Source organism: Lonchura striata, chromosome 4, assembly GCF_050655825.1.
Source record: "Lonchura striata isolate lonStrDom1 chromosome 4, ASM5065582v1, whole genome shotgun sequence".
Lineage (NCBI taxonomy): Eukaryota > Metazoa > Chordata > Aves > Passeriformes > Estrildidae > Lonchura > Lonchura striata.
This window is the reverse complement of record NC_140706.1, coordinates 19,070,054-19,090,729: the sequence shown is the minus strand read 5'-3', so window position 1 is coordinate 19,090,729 and position 20,676 is coordinate 19,070,054. Positions and strand designations below refer to the sequence as shown.

Genomic DNA, 20,676 nt, shown 5'->3' with positions numbered 1-20,676 from the left:
TACAGGTACTGTGACACTTCTCTTAAGTACCAAGTGTAAAGGTACAGTGATACAGACTTCAGTAGAGCCAGGTTCCCTAAGTGCAAAGGGTTCTGGTGTGCTTGTGTAAGAAAGCTTCTCTGCCTTGGTACCACATAGGAGCAACTGAAGCTAGCTGAGATGTGCCTAAACAAGCCTTAATCACATGTAAGCATTTTTTTAATGTTGGGCTGATTAGAGTATTGGATGAGGGCAATAGGGATGCATCTGCATTAGTGCTTTGAATTTAGGAGCATGCTTTAAGAGGATTAAGTGCTACACTTTGGCTCCAATCGCAGAGGAATCTTGGAGTGTACAATCTGTATATCCTTTGGATGACTCTGGGAGAAGTACTCTGGTAACTCAATTCACACACTTCAAACACAAATGATAATTCAGTTCACTGAGCAAGACTAATGTTAACTTGAAGTAATCCCTCTGAAATTCTTGCTGCAAAGACACTAACTCTTAGAAGTGATAATAACATGGTCAAAACTCACTTTTCTTGAACATATGTCCTATTACAAATGTAACTGAACTACAATGGACTTCACAGCTTCTTGTGTTAAAAGGAAATATAATTTCATCCCTTATCCTATTGTTTGAAGCTGCTGCAAGGCATAATATTTTTTTAATAGTTGGATGCAGTTTACAGAAATTGACACATTTAATAAAAACACATCTCATCTTTTTATATCTACCTCCCATTTAATGATAGTAAATTATTTTTTTAATTATAACTTGTATAAAATAGTACACTCAGGCCAACTAAGTAACAGCAGTGGTATTTCTTTCAGTGGATACATGCAGTGTAAATGCACTGTGACACCTATTGAAAACCAGCAACTTGTTCAGAGCTCTCTCTGGAGTGTATGTGAAATATCATCCAGTCCTGAACTGAAAAATAAGTACGAAGCACACCTTTCATGCTAACAACTGCTTTAAAAGGCAGCCATGCTTTAAAAGGCAGCCAAATGAGCATGCAAAGACAGTCACCCAAGATGTGAGTTCTAGACTCTCCTCTCCTTGGCAAAATAAAGGTCATATGACCCTAGAGCTCTCATAACCCATTGCCATTATAACACTTATTTTGTCCTTTTAGAAAGAAAGCAAAAGGGACAGGTACTGGTTATGTAAGTAGCTCAATATGTGTCATACTTTAAATAAAAAAATCAGAATAGGATTTTTAATGTCAGCTACAAAGTTAGGTAGCTACACAGCATCCAAATCTTCTAGATTTTGCTTTCTGCATTTCACATTTCTTGCCTGTTGGTTTTGTCATTACATCAATTTCACAGATGTTCTTTCTTGCATGGCAAGAATGGTACGGTGGCCATCTATGTAATATGCATTTCAATAGAAGTCAGTTATTCCAGATTTAAACCTAGGTAAACTTGTTTTGTATTCTGAGGATTAAAAGAGAACTTAGCACCAATACTTTTCTGTCTTCTGCCTTATTAATATGAAACAGGCATTTGGAATATTTTTCTTATAAGAGTTCCAAAGAATTTCCTTTACATGATGACAAAGTACCATGACCTAAGAAACTGTGTATAAATTTATGTGATTACCATGCTTTCATGCCATTTTCAAAGACAGTACTTGTGACCAAAGGTTGGGGTTTCAGTTGGTTACAGGTTTTTTCATTATTCAAATTAGTAAAATGAGAAGGAAGTGCTTTACCTCAAGCTACTTTCCAGAGGCTTCCTTTTCATACCTAATATAAAATATTGCCTTCTTGTCACCAAAACACTTAATAATAAGCCTCTACTTTGTATTCCACAACTGTTCTCTTAGAGGCATAAGATGATGCAGTAGTTATGGAAATTATCTCTGTGTCCCACTAGTGCACATTTTAAAACAGTATTATCACCACAGCTTTGTGGCATACCAGTTTCTGCCAGTGTTTTTACATATTCCTGCAAAAAGTCCCTTTTAATTTTCTGAATGCAGGCTCTGTAATCTCTCTCAATAAAAGGAATAGTCAAAGTGCCTGGTGAATGGCACATACACAAATCTATATATATGTCTGTATCTACATGTATAGAGCCATTTGAAACAAATCCCCTATATCTAATTCACAAAAGTTAACTCTGCTAGGTCTCAAACAAGAGAATTGATGTTTAGGATTGCTATAGACTGTAGCTAAGTACCTTCTTTATTTATCTTGTTATTTTTCTAGTCTCCCCCATCAGTGTGTGCCATTTTAGGACTCATTAGATATAAAAAATTCCTCCAGTTCATAACGGCACTTAAATGAAAAGGCGAGCTTGATTCCAGTACATGCGGTATAAATTTAGAACTACTGCGTGTTTGTCTACATCAGCAAGCACAAAGAACATTAATCCCAGCTCATGAGCACACCAAAATCAGCAACAAAGATTTCTAGCTTTTTGTTGCATAACTCATCTCTCAAATGGCTAAAAAAATCCTCCTCCCTCTACCCCTCAAAAGCCTTTTTAAAACTAACCCATTAGAATAATTATCTTCCCATTGTAGTATTTACCACTGAATACAATACTGATGTGTAAGAAGAAAATAAAAAATGCTTGATCTCTTCCACAGAAAATGAAAATGGAGCATTTTATCTTTGCCACTTAAAATCCTTGGACATAAATGCTACACTCATTACCATGTTCCATGTTAGTCACAGAGAAATTGTGCTTAGATTTTTTATCATGCTCTTCACTTCAGTGCATTAAGTGACCTGATTAACATCTGCTTTCTTGCCAGAGAAGGCAATGTACACAAGCACTTCATTTAATACAATTCTTAAAGTACTTTCAATGTATAAATATAAGCATATTGCCATCTATTTATTTTAGGGAGGAAAGGACACAGAAATATATGATCCACTTAGAGAAAACATGAATTAATCAATATAGCAAGCACTTTGTATCATTTGACAACAGAGAGCCAACACAGCTGCACAGTTCTATCATGGCTGTCCAGCTGCATCCCAGCTCAGAGGTGATGGAACATATTGCAATCTGTAAAGGAAAATATCCCATAGTTACAAGCTTAAGTTTCTGAACACATAAGCCTTACACTGCCATGGAGAGTTTTATTGTGTCAGAGCATGTTTATCCTGTGTCAGAGCTTCAGGTGAGTGGGATGAACTATGCTTAAACTTCAGCATCCAGTAGCATTTCCTAGCTCCTGGTTCTGGCACACATTCTGGTCACATTCAAGCACACAAGAGCCCCAGCTGCTTGCTCCCTATTTCACAATTTGGACAATCAAGAGAACAGAGCTACAGCAGACTTGGGAATATGTTTGTCTATGCACAAGCCTAAAGTATCTTTTTGTCAATGTTTAATGGGAAGTCTAGACAGAGAGAAGAAGAGTCATTTAAGAAAACATGCAGATATATAAAGAACCCTGTAAGATCACAGGCTTTCCAAAGCTTTCTGTTCAAGTTGTCATAGTCCATGTAAAACTCAGCAAAGGTGTGACAACTGAGCAAAAAACTCTGTCAAGGTGAGATAGAGCCTCCTAGCTAACCAAAGACAGTATAGAGCAAAACTGATGGTATGAGTGGCCTCAGTACTCACAAGCCAAGTTTCTCCTTATTGCTAAAATTATACAGAATCCTATACTCCTCTTCCCTAGAATAAATAGTCAACTACCTGCAGATGTAGCATACAAATGCTTTGAAACACAGCTACTCCTCGGAGTTCTGTTAAAACAGTATAATTGGATCTGATTAAAGACTCTGCCTAAATACTATACTAGTTATAAAGCTACATAATATATTACAGAGGGCTAAAAAATAAATCAAGTGAAGGTAAAGCCATTTTACCTCAGCCAGCAAAGTTCCAGTGTTCCTGCAAACATGCTCATTGTTAAACAAAGTCAGCATATTTGGTTGTGCAGGCTTTTTTGGCTTTGGCTTCTTCTAGTTATCTCATTAGTGAACTACTCTTTCAATCAATATGCTGCCAACTGGAAAGCTAAGTTTCTTGTTCACAGCTTTGCATGTTCCAGTGTTCTCAGAAACACTGATGAAATTGCATCCTGTTTTCCCTAAAACAACATCTCTCTTTTGGTTCATTTTACCCTGTGTACCAGAGAAATTGGAATACTCTTGATTTCATGAATAGTATTACTGAACCCAGAGTATTTACTCTATATGCTGAAAAAGCTAAAATGTTCTGAATTTGTTTTTCAAGAGATATGGTCTATCCCCAAAGCCCCCAAATTAAGTCTATGAACATGCAAAAAAGTTATTGGAAAAATTTTGATGGCATTATTTATGATACATATCTGAATACACAGCTTCTGAATTTGTGACAAATCTTGATAAAAACAAAGTATGTCTGTATGTGTACCATAGGGTATATAAATAAACACAGTGCACAAGTTTTAATGCATTCTAAGTTCACACACCAGCTTACCCAGCATTAATTTTTCCACATGCATACTTTCAGCAAGAAGATGTTTAGTGTGAGATTTTAATATGTTATGTATGGAGAAAACCAAAAGAAACTCAGTGTTGTATTTCTTAGGAAACAATTTACAGCTTTCCACACAGTTCAAACATGCTTTTTAGCAGCCAAGACTTTTTCATTCACAATATTGCATGCTATAGTATTAAACACCCTTTAAAATGTCTCATATACATTTATCCCACTTCTTTGATAGGAATTGTTGCTAATGAATACCAGGGTCTGATCCTACATTTTTTTGCTTATGCTTGTCAAGGTACTTTTAAACTAACATTGAAAATAGGGAGCAAAGCAGAAATCCACTTTACTCTTTACTGAAATGGATGCTCAGTAAAAATTGGTTCTGCCTAAAACATTTTTTATAATCAGTTAAAATATCTTGAATAATACTTTAAGCCCTTTAAGTACCAACTCTAAGCAACTCAACTCACAGCCCCACACATGAGTCATGTGTATGCATCGGCTAAAATTCCTTAACATCAGGAAAAAAACCCTGTTTGAAGCAATTTTGCTCTCTAATGATGCAAGCTCAACACTCTATGCTTCTCAGCGTCTTGCTTCATAACAACTCTACCATAGCTAGATGCCACATATTTACTAACAAAGAAACATTTGAATCTAAATATTAGATCACACCAAGGTCCATCAAATCTTAATGATCTCTTAGAACATCCAATGCAATTGTTTCACCGGAAAGCGCAAAATCATTCTAGACTGAAAATTATCTACACCACCCAAATTTCTTCTTGGTCTCATATCATTAGACACAAGTTTAAGCTCTGAAATGAAACATAGGATAGTTTACTAAGTTCTTATAATTAATTTTAATGACTTTGTATAGCATGATTAAAATTATAAACATGCGTAAACATACTCTTTTTAGTTTTGCTAAATGTTTTGTCCTATCACTTTCTGTTGCACTACAGTTCTCCCATTTAATTACTTTATGCATGGGGGGGAAAATACCAACTTTCAATTTACCATCAGTATTACATACATCCCTAAACTGTTTTCTGTGCAGCATGTGGATCTCTGTCTCTGCAGGTCCAAGTCCTTGTGGAATAGCTTACCCTAATCCTGCTTATGTTTTATGTGGAGATATTTATTGCATAATTATGTAAGGAAGGCTACATCCTGTCTTACATCTCTATTATTCTAAATATAAGTAAATAAATGTTCTCATTAATGCCTCTTTTGTCTTGTATTATAAAAAGGAAGACAAATCGTTCTTAATCTTTCTGCAGTATTCAGTATTCTGTATATTTTATTGTGTCCCCACTTACTCATCTTCTTTCCAAGGAAAACCCTCCCAGTTTTCTTTCGTGAGGCGTTCTAGATTCTCTATAATTGTTATTGTCCTTCTCTGAAGCCATTTACAGATGGTTAATCTCTCTGAGATGTGGTGGAAAGCCTTACACACAGTGCTATACAAGAATATATACTCCCACTATGGACTCACAAAAGTATTATAATAATCTCTTATTATTCTTTACCCTATTTCATGTGTCCCAAAATCATGCTAACTTTGCTGACTGTAGCTGTGCACTGAACTGCTTATAATTATTTTTCTCCCTTTCTTCAAGCAATACTCTTGACTTAGAATTCTGTAAAGTACACTACTAGGTTTAATTTTAACTTCAGTATGTATTTATTAACACTGAATTTCATTTGCTTTTTTGTTGCTCACTTTGCATCTCTAAGTTACTGAAATTTTCTACTGTCTTCTTTGGTCAAGCAAATTTTCTTCACCAGGGATTAAAGTGACATGTGGAATAACTAGATCGATCTTCTTGAATCAGTCAGACCGGTCAAGGAATGGACTTAGATGACAGCTTTTGAATAAATCAAATCTCAGTAAGCAAACAAGAAAAAAAAAAAAAACAGCAGTTGCCAGGAAATGCACATAAATAGGAAATCTTTTTTGATTACAAAGAAGTGGCATTTGAAAATACAACAGAATCACTACACATAGTATTAACTAGGACATGTACATTGTATTGAGCAAACAAGAGATAACCCTATTTGCATTCAAAATTTGGTAGCATAATGGTAGCAGAGAATATTATAAATGCATTACAATGTCACCTTGTATTGTGGATAAGTGGGTTTTTTAATAGCTGAATCAGAGCAACAATAAATTTGAGTCCAGCAGTGAATAACATTTTTAGTCTTTTTTTTTCCTAAACAAACAAAGATCTATTAGCCATCCACTGCTTTTCTTATTTGTGTTCTTATAATTCTAAGAACTATAGAACCATGATACATCTTCTATGTGCTTTAGACAGAGAAAACCTTTCTGACTACATTGTCAATGCTTCACCTCCTAGTATCATGTAATCATAACTTTCAGAACAATTTGTATAAACTACCAGCTTTAATATAGACAAAGATGTTAAATCTCCCATAACAGTTTAAATTTGCATGAAAATAAGTTTATGGGAAAATATACTTTGGATAGAATGCAATTTTTGTATTAATCTTATCATATGAATCTGATCAACATAGGTTTGACTATGCCCTGAAATATTTTCAGCAAAAGAAATACGTCCTCACAATATCGGTCCTACACATTTGACCTAAGACAAGCTGGGTTTTTTCACTTACCCATATTGATAGACTCTTCTTGCATCATTTTCAGTGTAAACCCAGAGGCACCAATGACTAGGAAGAAGAAAAAGCATAAATATCACAAATTACCACATCCCCCTCTGGACATGAATACAGTTCTTTATAATGAATTCACATCTCTTTTTTAGTCTACCCCTCTTGATGGCATTTGCTTAGCCTAAACATTCCAGTTAATTAAAAGAGAATGCTTTGTTTGGGTTGGATTTTTTTATTGGGGGAGTTTAATCTCAAAATTTCATTTGGTGTAAAGCTAAATATCACATTTTTCATATTTTGGGACAAGGAATAAAATATGTTTGCTTTGTTGAATCAGTTGTTTGCTTTTATATTTTCTGAAGCTATTTATCAAATGCATTAAGATAATAAATCAATATGTTTTGTGGGTTTAAAAGCCTTTCTCCTAAAATGTTTTGGCTTGATCTAATTATGGCACCATTTAGTTTTTTCTAGAATCACAATGCTCTGACTAATTTCATTTACTCTCAAACATAACTTTCCTTATTTTTCTCTCCCTTATTCCCTCCTGTGATTTTATGACTTGCTTTTCATGCATGCAAGTGAAAATACCATTAAGCTGTTGGGTTCACTCAGTCAAAAACTCCGGTATTTTGTTTACACATGGTCTGCAGAGGTTTAAATGTAGCAAGAAACCTTGATACCTAACCCTTGTCCCACTAAAAATAATCAATGATATGACTCAATCAGATCAGGACTGCATCCATGATTTCTGTACATCCATAAAATACAGAAGCAAATCCAACAAATAAAATCAGTTTGGGAAAAGAGGAGAAAATGTTTGCATTATAAAATAATCCTTGCAGCATCTACTTGAAAAGCTCTAAAATAAAACAAGTTATAACACTGATCTCACAAAAACTATTTTCCATGTGAATTATGTCTTTGGTGAAATTTGTTTTGCTTTTTTGAGGTTTTACAATCTTATGTGTACTTGCTGTGTGTAAATCACACTCAGCACTTTCACCAAGAAAAACCCAGAGAATACCATAGAATGTAGCATTAATACAATAGAACTAGCATAGCTCCTAAAATTAAGAAAACAAAGAAAAAAATCCAAAAGAAATCCAGAGAATGTGATATTGAGAAAGCAAACATTTGCTCCTGCTGAAAGATGAACCTTTTTTAATTAAGTCTGCTCTGTTCTTTCTCTTCTATTTTGAAATGCATTATAACATTACATATCACATACTATCTAACTGCAAATACCTGGTACAGTATTTTGCATATGAAAAGTTTTATTGTAATGCCTTCCATTGTAAAAACCATACAGAAATATAACATTAACATTCCAAGCTGAAAGTATCATGAACAGAACAAACCTGTTGTTTACACCCCAGCAACTTGCACACATGTCCTAGTTAATGGCAACAGAATTATGCCAGGGGTGATTTAGGGATTTAGGTCCAGTATACATCAATTTAGTGGATTCAGTGAAACTGGCTACTTCCAAAGTTTCTAATTCACTTTGGGTGTGACAAAATTTTGCAATAATTTTTTGAAGTTAAAGAAAATGGGAATGGGACAAGGAATGCAAGGGACAGGGACCAAACTTAAAGAGAAATGTGGAAGATGTCTTTCTACTTAGGAGTCTGAGTTATATAAATAACTAGTCTCCCCTATCTTCCTGCATGATTAATTAGGACATCCTAATACTCATCTAATCTGTACATATTGAAAAACTCAAAACAAATGAAAAGCAGTTGTTCAAATGACATTTTGCATACAGATGGAGGGATCATTCAGGAGCCCTATGAAGGAAGGCCTGGCAGATCAGTCTTGAGCTCACAGTTTTCACAACTAGGTATTCCTGTGAAAGACAGAAGGAAAATCACTACTGACACTGGAGTAGGTTGGCACCTATGTATGTTAAAACCTATGATTTCTTCCTACTCAAAAAGCATGCTCAATTGAAGTAATTTCTGTATATTCATGCTGATATTTACTATGATGCTAAAAGATTCTAGGACAGCAATGCTGTAGCGAGACAGTGCAGCATTTTCCAGTTCCTTCCTTGAGTGTGAGATGAAGTATTTAGTCTTTCCAATAAGCATAAATGTGAAGGAAAAACTGCAGCATGAATGATTTTCCTAGTCAGAGATGATTAAAACACAGCGTGAGCTCACAGACATTAGTACTGGCAGAACAGGTGTTCACCTTTGTTTAAAAATACAAAAAAATGACCTGCAAGAGAAGACTGTGGAATTAGGAAACAATAGCAGGAGCTTGGCCACCAAACATGAATTAAGTCCTACACTAAAAAGATGGAACACTGTTCCAAAAAGAAATCCTAAACTCTGTCACATAGTAGGCCTCCATGCAACTTGTAAGAAAGCTTTTTGCAAGTAGCATATGCACTTTGCTATTGCTTGGTAATAGCTCTTTAGTCTTTGAATTAATGCGTTTTTTTAATTTTACCGAGATCCTTCACATAGCTCTTGGCACATAGGACTGAAGGTTTTCCTACTCGAGCTCACTACAGATGTTTGCCTTCCTGTAATCCCTTCCACAGCGGAAATCACCCTGTTTCTCTGCCCATTTTTTTTTTCTGTACAGTTTGAATGACTCTTCAACAGCCCCTGTAAGTCTAATTAACTCTGCAACAGGTCCTTTAAAGATTCACAGATTTTGACAGCTAATTTTAAGTGAGATCTAATCTACCACAGGTACCAAGAAGACACAAACCTCAGAGAAAACATTCATTTGTGGCATCTGGGTAGGATGTTTGTTGATGGCTGAAGTATATTGCTATAGTTTTCTCTAAAAAATCAGAAGTTCTCTAGATACATACCTGCAGGTGCACTCAAAGATACACCCATTTCATTAAGTGAATAACTACTGTTTTTTACTTCAGAATATTTTTCTTTTCTTTCTTCTCACTCTCCGTCCATTGCATATTTAAGTATTTATCTTTGTTCTTTTTCTCCTTACCTCACCCCACTGTATTTTAATTTTTCTTTCCCTTTTCCCTTTTTCTAAGCCTCACATATCTTGTCCTAATTTGCTTACCCTTGGTGATATCGCAATGTTACACTTTAGTATCTAGAATATCAGTGGAAGAGAAGATTGTAATTTTTTGATAAACAGATTGGTAAGAGATAAAAGAGCTAATGATTAGCCAGGAAAAAACAGATTAAGTGGATATCCCAATAAAAGCATTATAATTTTCCACTTATTTGTTCTGTGCTGGAAAATACTGCCTAGAATATGTAAGGATGGTACTTCCTTTGTGTGACTTTCAAAATTCATTTTGAATACATCAGGGTGCCCTGCCTTTTCAGTTACACGTATTTCATATAGTATCAGCTCCCCAGTTTACTGAAAAGTGGGTTAGGGAAATTCTACACATAGATTCTGCTGCCAGCATATGATAGGGCATTGCAAATGGTACAACAATAAGCATTGGAATTATAGAAAACACAATTGTGTTTCTACATATGAGGAAGCCATCAACCAAAGATAGCTTCTACTTCTTACAGGACTGCAAACGATGTCCAGTGGGTTAACCTTGACTGGCTGCCAGATGCCCACCAAAGCACTCTCCATTCCTCCTCCTCGGCAAAACAAGGAGGTGAAATAAGATGGAAATGTTCATGGCTTAATAAGGACAGGAAACTACTACATGCAAAACAAACTCTGGCCGGAGAAGATTGATTTAATTTTCCACCAATTAAAAATAGACTAGAATGGTGAGAAACAGACCAAACTAAATATGCTTTCCGTTCACAACCCCCTTCTTCTCTGGCTCAACTTCCTTCACTCCTCATTCTTCAACTTTCTCCCTGCTCTAAGTGGTACAGTAGGATAAGGAGCGAGGGTTGTGGTCAGCCCATAATAACATTCCATCTCTGCTTCTCCTTCATCCCCACACTGTTCTCCAGCAACAACATGGGGTCCTTCTCACAGGATAGAGCTCTTCCCAACCTGCCTCAGTGTGGCTCCTTCCTATGGACTGAAGCTGTTCATAAAGTGCTCCGAAGTGGGTTCTCCGCACACAGCACAGTCCTTCAGGAACAGACTGCTCCAGTGTGGGTTCTCTACAGTCCACAGCTCCTACCAGCAAACCTGCTTCATGTGGGCTCCAGCTGGGCTGCAGCTTCCTTTATGACATAAGCACTTTCTCCAGCCTGGGATCCTCCATGGGCTGCAGTTTGCAGCATATCTGCTCCCCCCGTGTGTTCCATGGGCTGCAGGGGCTCAACCTGCATTACCATGTTCTGCTCCTTGGGATGCAGGGGAATCTCTGCTCTGATACCCTGTTAACACCTACTCCCCTTCCTACACTGACCTTGGTGTCTGCAGAGTTGTTTCAACATTTTTTTTCTCATGTCTCAGTGCTCTTTTTCACAGCTGCTGTGCAGGATTTTTTAGTCTTTCAAAAGTACATTTATACAGAGACACCACAAGCGTGACTGCTCTGATCAGCTTAGACCTGTAGTGGGTCCATTTCAGAGCAAGCTGAAACTGACTGAGCAACACAGGGACAGCCAGGGGCTGTTCCCACAGAAGCACCTTTTAACAGCCCAAATCCTCATCCCCCTGTGTACCAAAACATGCTTTGCCCTGTTTATAACCTAGACTCTTTCTAAAAGTCACTTGGAATGTCAAATTGTCTCCTCAACTTTTGCATCTAGAGATGCACTGAGAAATGAAAAAACAGTAGCAAACAAAACTTGGACATCATTTTAGCAAGACAAAGGAGCAAAATGAGTTTTTCAGGATAAATAATGAGCTAAGTCTTTACTGTAACTAAAAAACAGGTAAATCATTAAAAAGCTGACAAGCCCTGACAAGTATGAATCTTGCTAATATTATATACCAGAAAACTGGGATATACAAGGTTGTAGGACTTTCCAATGGTAAAATGGTTTCATTTAATATTGAGAATCTATCATCAATATAAAAGTAATAAGTAGGCATTTTTCTTAAAGTATTTTATGCGCTAAAAATTATCCTTAATTTCAAAGCTATCTGGTTATGGGAACTGATCAAAAAGTAAATTAATGGAAATACAGATAAAAATTCATTTGATGCCTATAAACAAGAAAATTGAGCAGAAATGTTCATCTAATTGTAATTCTCAGATGTATCCCTGTCTCTGCTCAGAAAGACATCCTCAGCAAAGTGATGATGTCACGTATTTTCACATGAATATATAACAGTATTACTGTTATATAAACCCAGATTTTAATATTGACTAAGAGGGAGAAAAAATAAACCAATGCAAGTGAATGAAGCATACAAGGAATAGTTTCCCATGGCGTGCAGCAGTTTTATACCTGCTTTGCTTTCACCTGGATTTACGGTGAAAAGACTTGAAGCCAGCTTCCTTCTGTCAAGAAACTATTTTTCTCTTCTTTCAATTTCCCTGCACTCTAAACAAGAACAGTGTCTCACATTCAAATAATCACTCTGAGTCTAACCATCTCCAACACAGCACATGAATGTGTTTCGCCATGGAAGTGGCAGCACAGGAACCAGTTTTCAAAGGTGATAAAATGAAGTGGGTAACAAAAGAATAAAGTCACAGTTTAGGACAAAGACAGAACCCTGGTTACCTGACAAGCAAAAAAATGTAGCTCCTATGAAATTCAATGACAAGGTATTGAGATAAAAACCATAGGGGACAAAGCAAGGCAAATTACATTGTGTATATTTCAAAGGTTTTAATTTATGAAGCTCACAAAGTAGGCAAGAAGAATACATTTCTTGTACTTGTCATGATGGAAGTTGGTCCTGAGGCAGGATTAACATTGCAAACTGATATCAAATACACACAAGAAATCATGAATATTTATGATAATGTATTTCATAAACACATAGACCCAATAACTGCATTCCTAGATAGCCTGGTACTGTTAAATCTAATCCTTACTTGGATGTTACAAAGAAACTGATGCAGCACTTCTATGTAAAATACCAAATGACATATTTAAATAAGCTGTAAGAGCTATTGTATCAGGTACAGAAAGTAAATTAAATAACTGTCACTCATTACAAAAGACTTGCTAATGTTTCAGCACCAGACTTCTGTGTCCTCTCAGGGAAAAACAGGAATACCTTGAAGGGTGGAAGAAAGCACTACTTCAGTCTAAAACTTTGAACAATAAACAGAAAAAAAAGTACCACATAGTCATGTTGTCAAATAATCACTAAATAGGTAAATAAATCAATAAGAAACACTGGCTTAAAAAGATAAAGATAGAACATCTGAACAAAGTAAAGCTTTAGCGACTGTCAGGATTTGTGAAGGAAACATATAAAAATGAATAATTAGCTCTAAAGAAAGAGTTAAATTTAGAAAGGGAAGGGCAGTAGGTGACCAGTAAGGAGGTAGGTGAAAACTCAAACCTTTAGAAGAACCCTTCCCAGTTGTTTTCTGGAGAGGCTCCACATACTCTAGACTTTGGGAAGTCTAACTAAGAAGGAGAAATAAACAGGCAAAGTAGGCAGAGTTTTCCATGTCCCATTAGAACAAAACCAGCACCAAAACAACCAAGAACCCTGACTCTGCCAGGTGCTTCACTCCCTTGCCCCAGCAGGGCAAGCCCAGAACAGAGGCAACACGAGAAAACAAAAACTGTTCATTAAGCAGGGGGAAGAATCAACAGCAACCACAGTGTTAAAATATTAACTCCCTAGACAAAGGGAACAGTCTAGAGTAACAAAAACATACAAGTGCATATAATCCCAGGATTTCAAGTTTAAATTCTTCAATACTACAATGCTACTACATTACCTACTTTCTCTGTCAGAAGTCACAGCTCAGGGAGGCCCAAAAGGCCTACAATGCAAAACTATCTGTAGTTTTCCTAGCACAGCATGACATGTTGTGGCATCTCAGCTATTCAAAGAAAAATGTTTTCTACAGCTCCACCCTATGTTTATTTTGTATTTTGTTCTGTGTGAACACCATCCAAAAATATTCGCAGCAAAATTTCTGCCTCTTAAGTCATTAAACTTTTGAAGTGTTTAAACATGTCAGGAAGGCATAAATCACCACTCCTCCAAATCACTGCATTTAAGCACACATATAAAGCACAAGATTTTCTTCAAATAATAGATGTATGTTACATGACTTTATCTGCAATTGTTGACCAACTGCACTGAGCCCAGAGTGAATTTCCACCAAAAACAAAACACATCACTTGCTTTCTGCTGCCATAGTAATTAATTAATAATTTTTTATATAATCTTAGGATGGTTTCCAAACAAACTTCCTAGAGCAACCAATACTTTGATTTTCTAAACCTCTTGGCTATATCTCATGGCAGGAAATTTTCTATAGAATGTTTCACATATTCAGTCTCTATCATATATGTGCATATAGCCAAATGGATTCCACCTAAACAGTAAATGAATATGACAAAGTTATTTTGAATAAGTATATGCTACCAAAAAAAACTAAGCTAAAGTAACAAGCCAAAGTTTCAGTAACATGTAAGAACATGCACACTAACATACCTTTGATTAAGTAACTTCAGTACATTTAGCTGCAGTTCTCAACAGAGTCAAACAAAACCTTGAGGTTTTCAGCAATTTAATCTATTCCAAAGACTGCATAAGTGTAATGTGGCAGTTGCTATAGTAACCACATTTTTCCTTGGAACTCAGAGTAGATACAAGTGTAAGCGATTTCTCCATCTCACTGTCTAAGTTACTGCTGTGCTATGATTCTAAGCAGCAACTCTAACCCAGAAACTAGCCTACTTGCTAGTTATTTAAAATACATTTAACATTTTCTAAAAATCCCTTTCTGATTGCTTACTTCTACCCTATACTGCTCTGACATCACACCCTTTCATAAGTCCTGTAGATGATGATTCAGAAAAATCAAAAATTTTGAACAATTGGAAAAAATGGTAAATAGATCAATTTATAATTTATTAATTATATTTAAATTATAATTTCCATATATAATATATAGAAATCTGTCAACACTTATTCTTAAAATGTCTGCTTAGAACATTCTTTGAAGTATAACTTGGTGGCAATGAATCCAAACGAACTGGAATTTTTGTTTAAAAAGTCATTACTTATTGATAGCTTCTGTGAAGCATTTTTCTTTTGTGCCACATTTTCATTTCATTCCCTCACAATCAAAACACTCCAGACTTGAAACCATGTTGGTAATTTACACCTCTGTAAATGCATTTGCAGATTCTGCTGGTTTGACTCTTGGCTTTCTGGTGTAAAAGGTGGAGGTATCATTCTACTTGCCAAAGACTAAATCTGCTAAATATGACAGAGGTGAAAACATACAGTAGAACAGGAATGTTTTTGTTAGTCAATGCATCACCATATTAATCAGCAAAAATGTAGGGAACTATGCTCTAAAAACTGCACTGTAATAAAAAGAACAATCTGAATACACATCAGGGATTTCAGGGGTGCTGAGCATCTGCAACTCCAAGTGAAAAGAATGGGAATTGACATCAGTGGAATTATACCAGTTTCCAGCACCTGTGAATTTGGCCTCAAGGTGACCTAATACGCCTTTTCCATCTTTCATTTCTGTTTGATAGCTACAGCACAACCAAAATATTTTCTCCTCTTTACAATTAAACTATGTAGAGCAGAACATTCAATGCATCGAGGCAATTTCCTATGTAAGAATGTTCTAAAAAAATCATTTTCTTGAATGTCAACTATTCAAATTCTATTTAAAATTCCCATAAAATCCCCCCACACAAACAAGAACATTTGAAACTCAGATGGTGAACAATCATTTCAGAGTCCACTGCTTGTACTTCATCTGTGGGTGAGTTAATAGAGATTTTCAACTACAATTTTTGGTTCCTGTATTCCTAATTATAGATAATAATTTCTTTTCTGCAAAGGGTCTTTTCATTTTAAATATGTCAGATGTACTAGCTTGGAACACTAGACTTGTAGTAGAAGGTAAAAGTAGGTAAGGCTAAAAATCTGAGTACCATGCGCTACAAGGACTCAATGCAATTGTTTGATGCATCTTGGGAGGGTTGGTAACAAATTCTCAATGTCCCAAGGAGTTTCATAGGCTTCACATGGAAAAGCTGGCCATGACTTCAAAGATATTAAATGGACATTTCATGTCAGCTGTGACTGCTTGCTACTAAGCATTGCCTCTGACACAAGCAATGCCTTCCTTTATATAATAATATGCCTGATAATGTCATGAGCTATCATGGAATGAGAAAAAATTATCTTGATGTTCTTCACATTCTTGGATTATTTTTATCCCTGGCAGATCTCTTACAGAAAAGAAATGGACATTTTACCACTGCTGTTTAAACCGAACCAGTCCCTAGAAAATAATTCAAGTAGAAAAAACAAAAATGTAATTATTGCCTTTAAAAGTCTCTCATTTTCAATTTTATCCATAGCAAAAATGATGGTGTTGGCAATGTTGAAAGTAATGATCTATTTCACAGATTTAAGGCAAGGAATAATTAATGTTTATAGAGTATCTCAGAGGTAGCAAGTAATGTTGGTAGGATACATGAATAAATACAGAGCCAAAACAAAGCCTCTGAAATTTTCCTGCTTTTGGAAAATGAGGGTGTGCATACTGATCAAGCACAGTGTGACAAAACACTGTTAGTCCACAATGAATGATGGATAAGACAGATGTCTTTTTCTACTATGAAGACTGGTTGTGCATCCTTCCTAGCTACCAGTCTGAATTAAATTGCATTTTTTAATCTATTAATATGTACAGTGAAAAGGGTAGCTATTTCTTATGTTTCTCAACTATGGCAAACCACCTGTCATCTTTTTTCTATTTGAGTTACTAGATAACAGCTTCTAACTGCATCAGACCTTTTGACAATTTCCTTAAAGTAAATTTGCTACTTCTTATCTAATCCAAATAGCAATAATTGTTCACTATACCTGTCCTATCATACTTAAAGTATGGGGCCACTATTGTCAAACAGCATTTTGACTTCCATGTAGAGAGAACTGTTTCTTGGTATATAATTTCCACTGCTCACAGTTAAAGCTCAGACTCCATTTTGCTAGTCAGTCCCTCATTTAGGGCTTTTTCCCTCTTTTCTTCCTTTAGCTTCTTTCTCCTACACTCAGTATACATTTATCTATTGAAGATTAAGAGCCACAATAATGGTAAAAAAACATTGTTTTGTTTCTTGCAAAGAATTTGGAGATACTGACAGATGAGTTAAACTTGAGTTGTCAGAACATTTGTTTTCAGCTTGAACTCAGGTCAGTTCTTCCCTTAACTTGAAATAGTATTTCTATAACTCAGGCCATTGTGGTAAATCCTAAGGAAATCACCAAGCAAGAACAAACAACATCCTAACACAGCTTAAGTGCTTGTAAATGGATTTCTTCCATGTCCTAAATTAAATTGAAGGGTAAAGATTTATAGCATTACCCTGTGACAACAGTCAGTAAATTAGATGTTCCATTACCCATTAAACTCTAAAGATTTTATTTATATTGCTTTGTTTTTTAGAATTGTATGATGACCTCAAACAGTAAATAAGTATTATGTCACTATAATGGATTCCACATGTAAATTGCAACTCTATCTTTAATACAGCTTTACCCAGTGTGCCCAGTTTTAGTCTAATAAATATTCGCACTAAAGAAAATAGGTTGTTCTTCCTACTAAACTTGAAGATGGATTAAAAATTCAGCTACCTTGAATGTGAATCTCTTTGTCACATTATGCTAATATTTTCTGAAGTCTTCAAGGCCCACTGTTAAAGTTTTTAGGCTCCCACATGAAATCAAGGGGCTTTTATGATGCAACCTTAGGGAATTTAGGGCTTTATTACATTTCAAAATTTACCCAGATATATATACCCAGATTCATAAGGCTTCGGTAGAAAGATTTTTGGATCTGTCATTTTTTACTATTTAAAGAAATACCAGGTCAATTTCTAAATATTTAAAAGCAACCATGACAGAGATGTAGAGCTCCAGCTTGGAAATTAACAAGTTTTCAAATTGATATTTTTTTAGCAGAAAGAAAAATAAGAAGAACAAAGGAAAAGGAGGGTAGAACTGATAAGTATATACATAATAACCACATTGGCATTGGCACTACTCTGCACTGAGAGGATAATTTCATCAAGCTATTTGTTGTGCTTTCAGTCTCCTACTGCATTTTTCTCAGTTTGCAAGCACAGGCAATGTAGACTTATTAAAAATGGATCTGTTTAAGAGTCCAGTGCAAGTCAAAGATTAAATGCCATTACATTTTCTCCCTCCTTCATCAGAATGGATACAATGTGCTAGTAACTCAACACATAAGCTGCTGTACTCTGCTGTACATGGTACAGGGCAGTCATAAAGTGTTACCACCAGCCTGGGAGTGTAACAGTCAATGTCCTTAACTTACCTTTTTTAACCTTTTCAGCTTTCTGTGAACAGAGAGTACTTGTTTTATGGAGGGTTTTTTGAGGTTTCTTCTCTTTCCAAATAGTAGTGTGAACATTGAAGGATTTTAATTTCTGTTTTGCTTTAGAAAACCACGTCCATTACACAATCATGCCCATGTAAATAAAACAAGAGAATTATGGGTATGATGATGCTTTTACAGAAGTTCTCCTTTAGTTAGATATCATTAGTCAGTTTGAATGCATACATATTAACTGCCTCACAACTTGATTCTATGAGGTCGAGCTGATTTGTAGGGGATCCCCAGGTACACAGAACAAGCACAACCGAATCATTTTGCTTTGTTAGAGGGTTACAGTGGTTTCAGTCACCGCCATGCACAATACCATTTGGAATGATCTATCTGCTGTTTCCTGATCATTACATATAAGGTCTTTACACCACAAATTCAATATCAGCATTTAAGTCAACTTACAGGCACTGCAAAGAGAATTTTGAATAGCAAGTCTTATTCTGATGTAAATACATGCATTTCAAAACATCTCATGGCATTTACTTCAATACACTTCATCCCAGCATGACCTATTAGATGATATCAGAATCTATGTTTAACATAAAAGTAGGAGGTTTTGATTTAATTTTTCTGTCTTTTTTCCCACTACTGCCACAGAATGATAATCAGCATCAACAGTAGAGATTTTTTTTTAAATATATGATTTTTCAAACTGACATACAATTTACTTTGAGATTGCTGTTTACAAACTACACTGGCCTAAACCCTATCATTGTGATAGCTTGTTAAATCTCCCTGGCTCATGTTTTTTGTCTTTTCATTACCATTGGTTTTCTGGTTTCTTATTCCAATACCACATTTTGGTTTTCATTCAGGAGGATTCTGATTTCACTCTATCACCTGCTAACAGCTAAAACAATGTTTTTACTGACTGAAAAAAAATTAAGAGAAAAAGGCAACAAGGAGGGAAAGGAAAGGGAATTGACTGCTGGTCTCCCTTAATTCCTCTATAAGGCCTTTTTATAAGGTCTTGGTGAGAACATCACCAAGTTACCTACCATCCTTCTAGTAAGACATGAGCACTCCCACTCAACCAAATTCTGCATGAGTACACATTAGTGCTACTTTGATTTCTGAAGACAATGGCTTGATAAAATCATACAATTGTAGTTGCATGATTTAGATGATATTATGCAAAAACAAGGCATCATGTAGCAGTTGAGGGAAAAGCAATTAGAAATCTAAATGCACCATCACACAATAACAGTGCAGAGCAAGGTTTACTTAATTAGCGAAACACTCCGTGGCATTAGAAAACACCACATTGTTTGCTTACCTGTCTGCCAAGGTTGTGACTACCAAACATCTTTGCTGTGTATTTCTGGGAACAGTGAAAGACTACCTGACATAGCCTGATACTAACAAATGCTACTGATATACTAGTCAACAATCCCAAATTTCCTTTGGTATGTGAGAGAAATACTAGAAAAAGTTATACCATTACACCTAGATAACTTTGCTGATAAATATTTAAACTTCATCATAAGATTTCATATGCATACCAATGAAAACTACTACACAAGGGTGCTGCAAATGAATTGGCAATATGAACAGAGAAGAAAGATTTCAAAGAGAAATTCATACCTGGCTGTGGTTTTCAAACCTGCCAAAATGCAGAAGGCAAGAGGCAGATACAGAGGATTAAATCCAAGTCCATTTTGAAGAATTATTTTATCATGAAACTGCAGAGAAAAGAAAAAGAGAAAAAAAAAACTATAACAAGGATGAATCAGGGATAAAGAATACAGGAATATTTCTCTTTCAACTTTAATCCTACAAACTACATACAAACATACAAGGCTTTGCAGTCAGACATAAGATTAAATTTCTCATATAATTGCATTCCAGACTATGTTTTTCTTTTCTCTCAGGTATTTATCCCCTAACTAGGCCTAGAAAGATGACTAAACATGTTTTTATTTCTATTACCAGTGACTACATGTTGTTAACCACAGATATTGTCAGATCCATCCAACAAAAAATGTGTAGCTTACTTAAATTCCGACCTACGCTTTTTTTATTTTGTAAATTATGTGGTGCAACTTAGTGTTTTGGAAAACTTCCATGTTTATTCACTTTATAAAAGATAAATTTAGGTGCAATGCACAAATTCTCACTGATGGGCAATTGGTCTTAAAGCTATTTTCC

At 35.6% G+C, this 20,676-nt stretch overlaps 1 protein-coding gene across 2 annotated transcripts in view; it reads right to left on the bottom strand.

The window, feature by feature from the left end:
* Positions 1 to 20,676, bottom strand: part of LOC110484011 (uncharacterized) — a 163,220-nt gene that overhangs the window by 95,106 nt on the left and 47,438 nt on the right. For both annotated transcript variants that reach the window (XM_085577765.1, XM_085577766.1), the window contains exons 3-4: positions 20,113 to 20,210; positions 7,071 to 7,127 (exon numbers count right to left, since the gene is read on the bottom strand). In XM_085577765.1, coding sequence (XP_085433891.1) covers positions 7,071 to 7,127; positions 20,113 to 20,210 — 155 coding nt within the window. The remainder of the gene's footprint in view (positions 1 to 7,070; positions 7,128 to 20,112; positions 20,211 to 20,676) is intronic.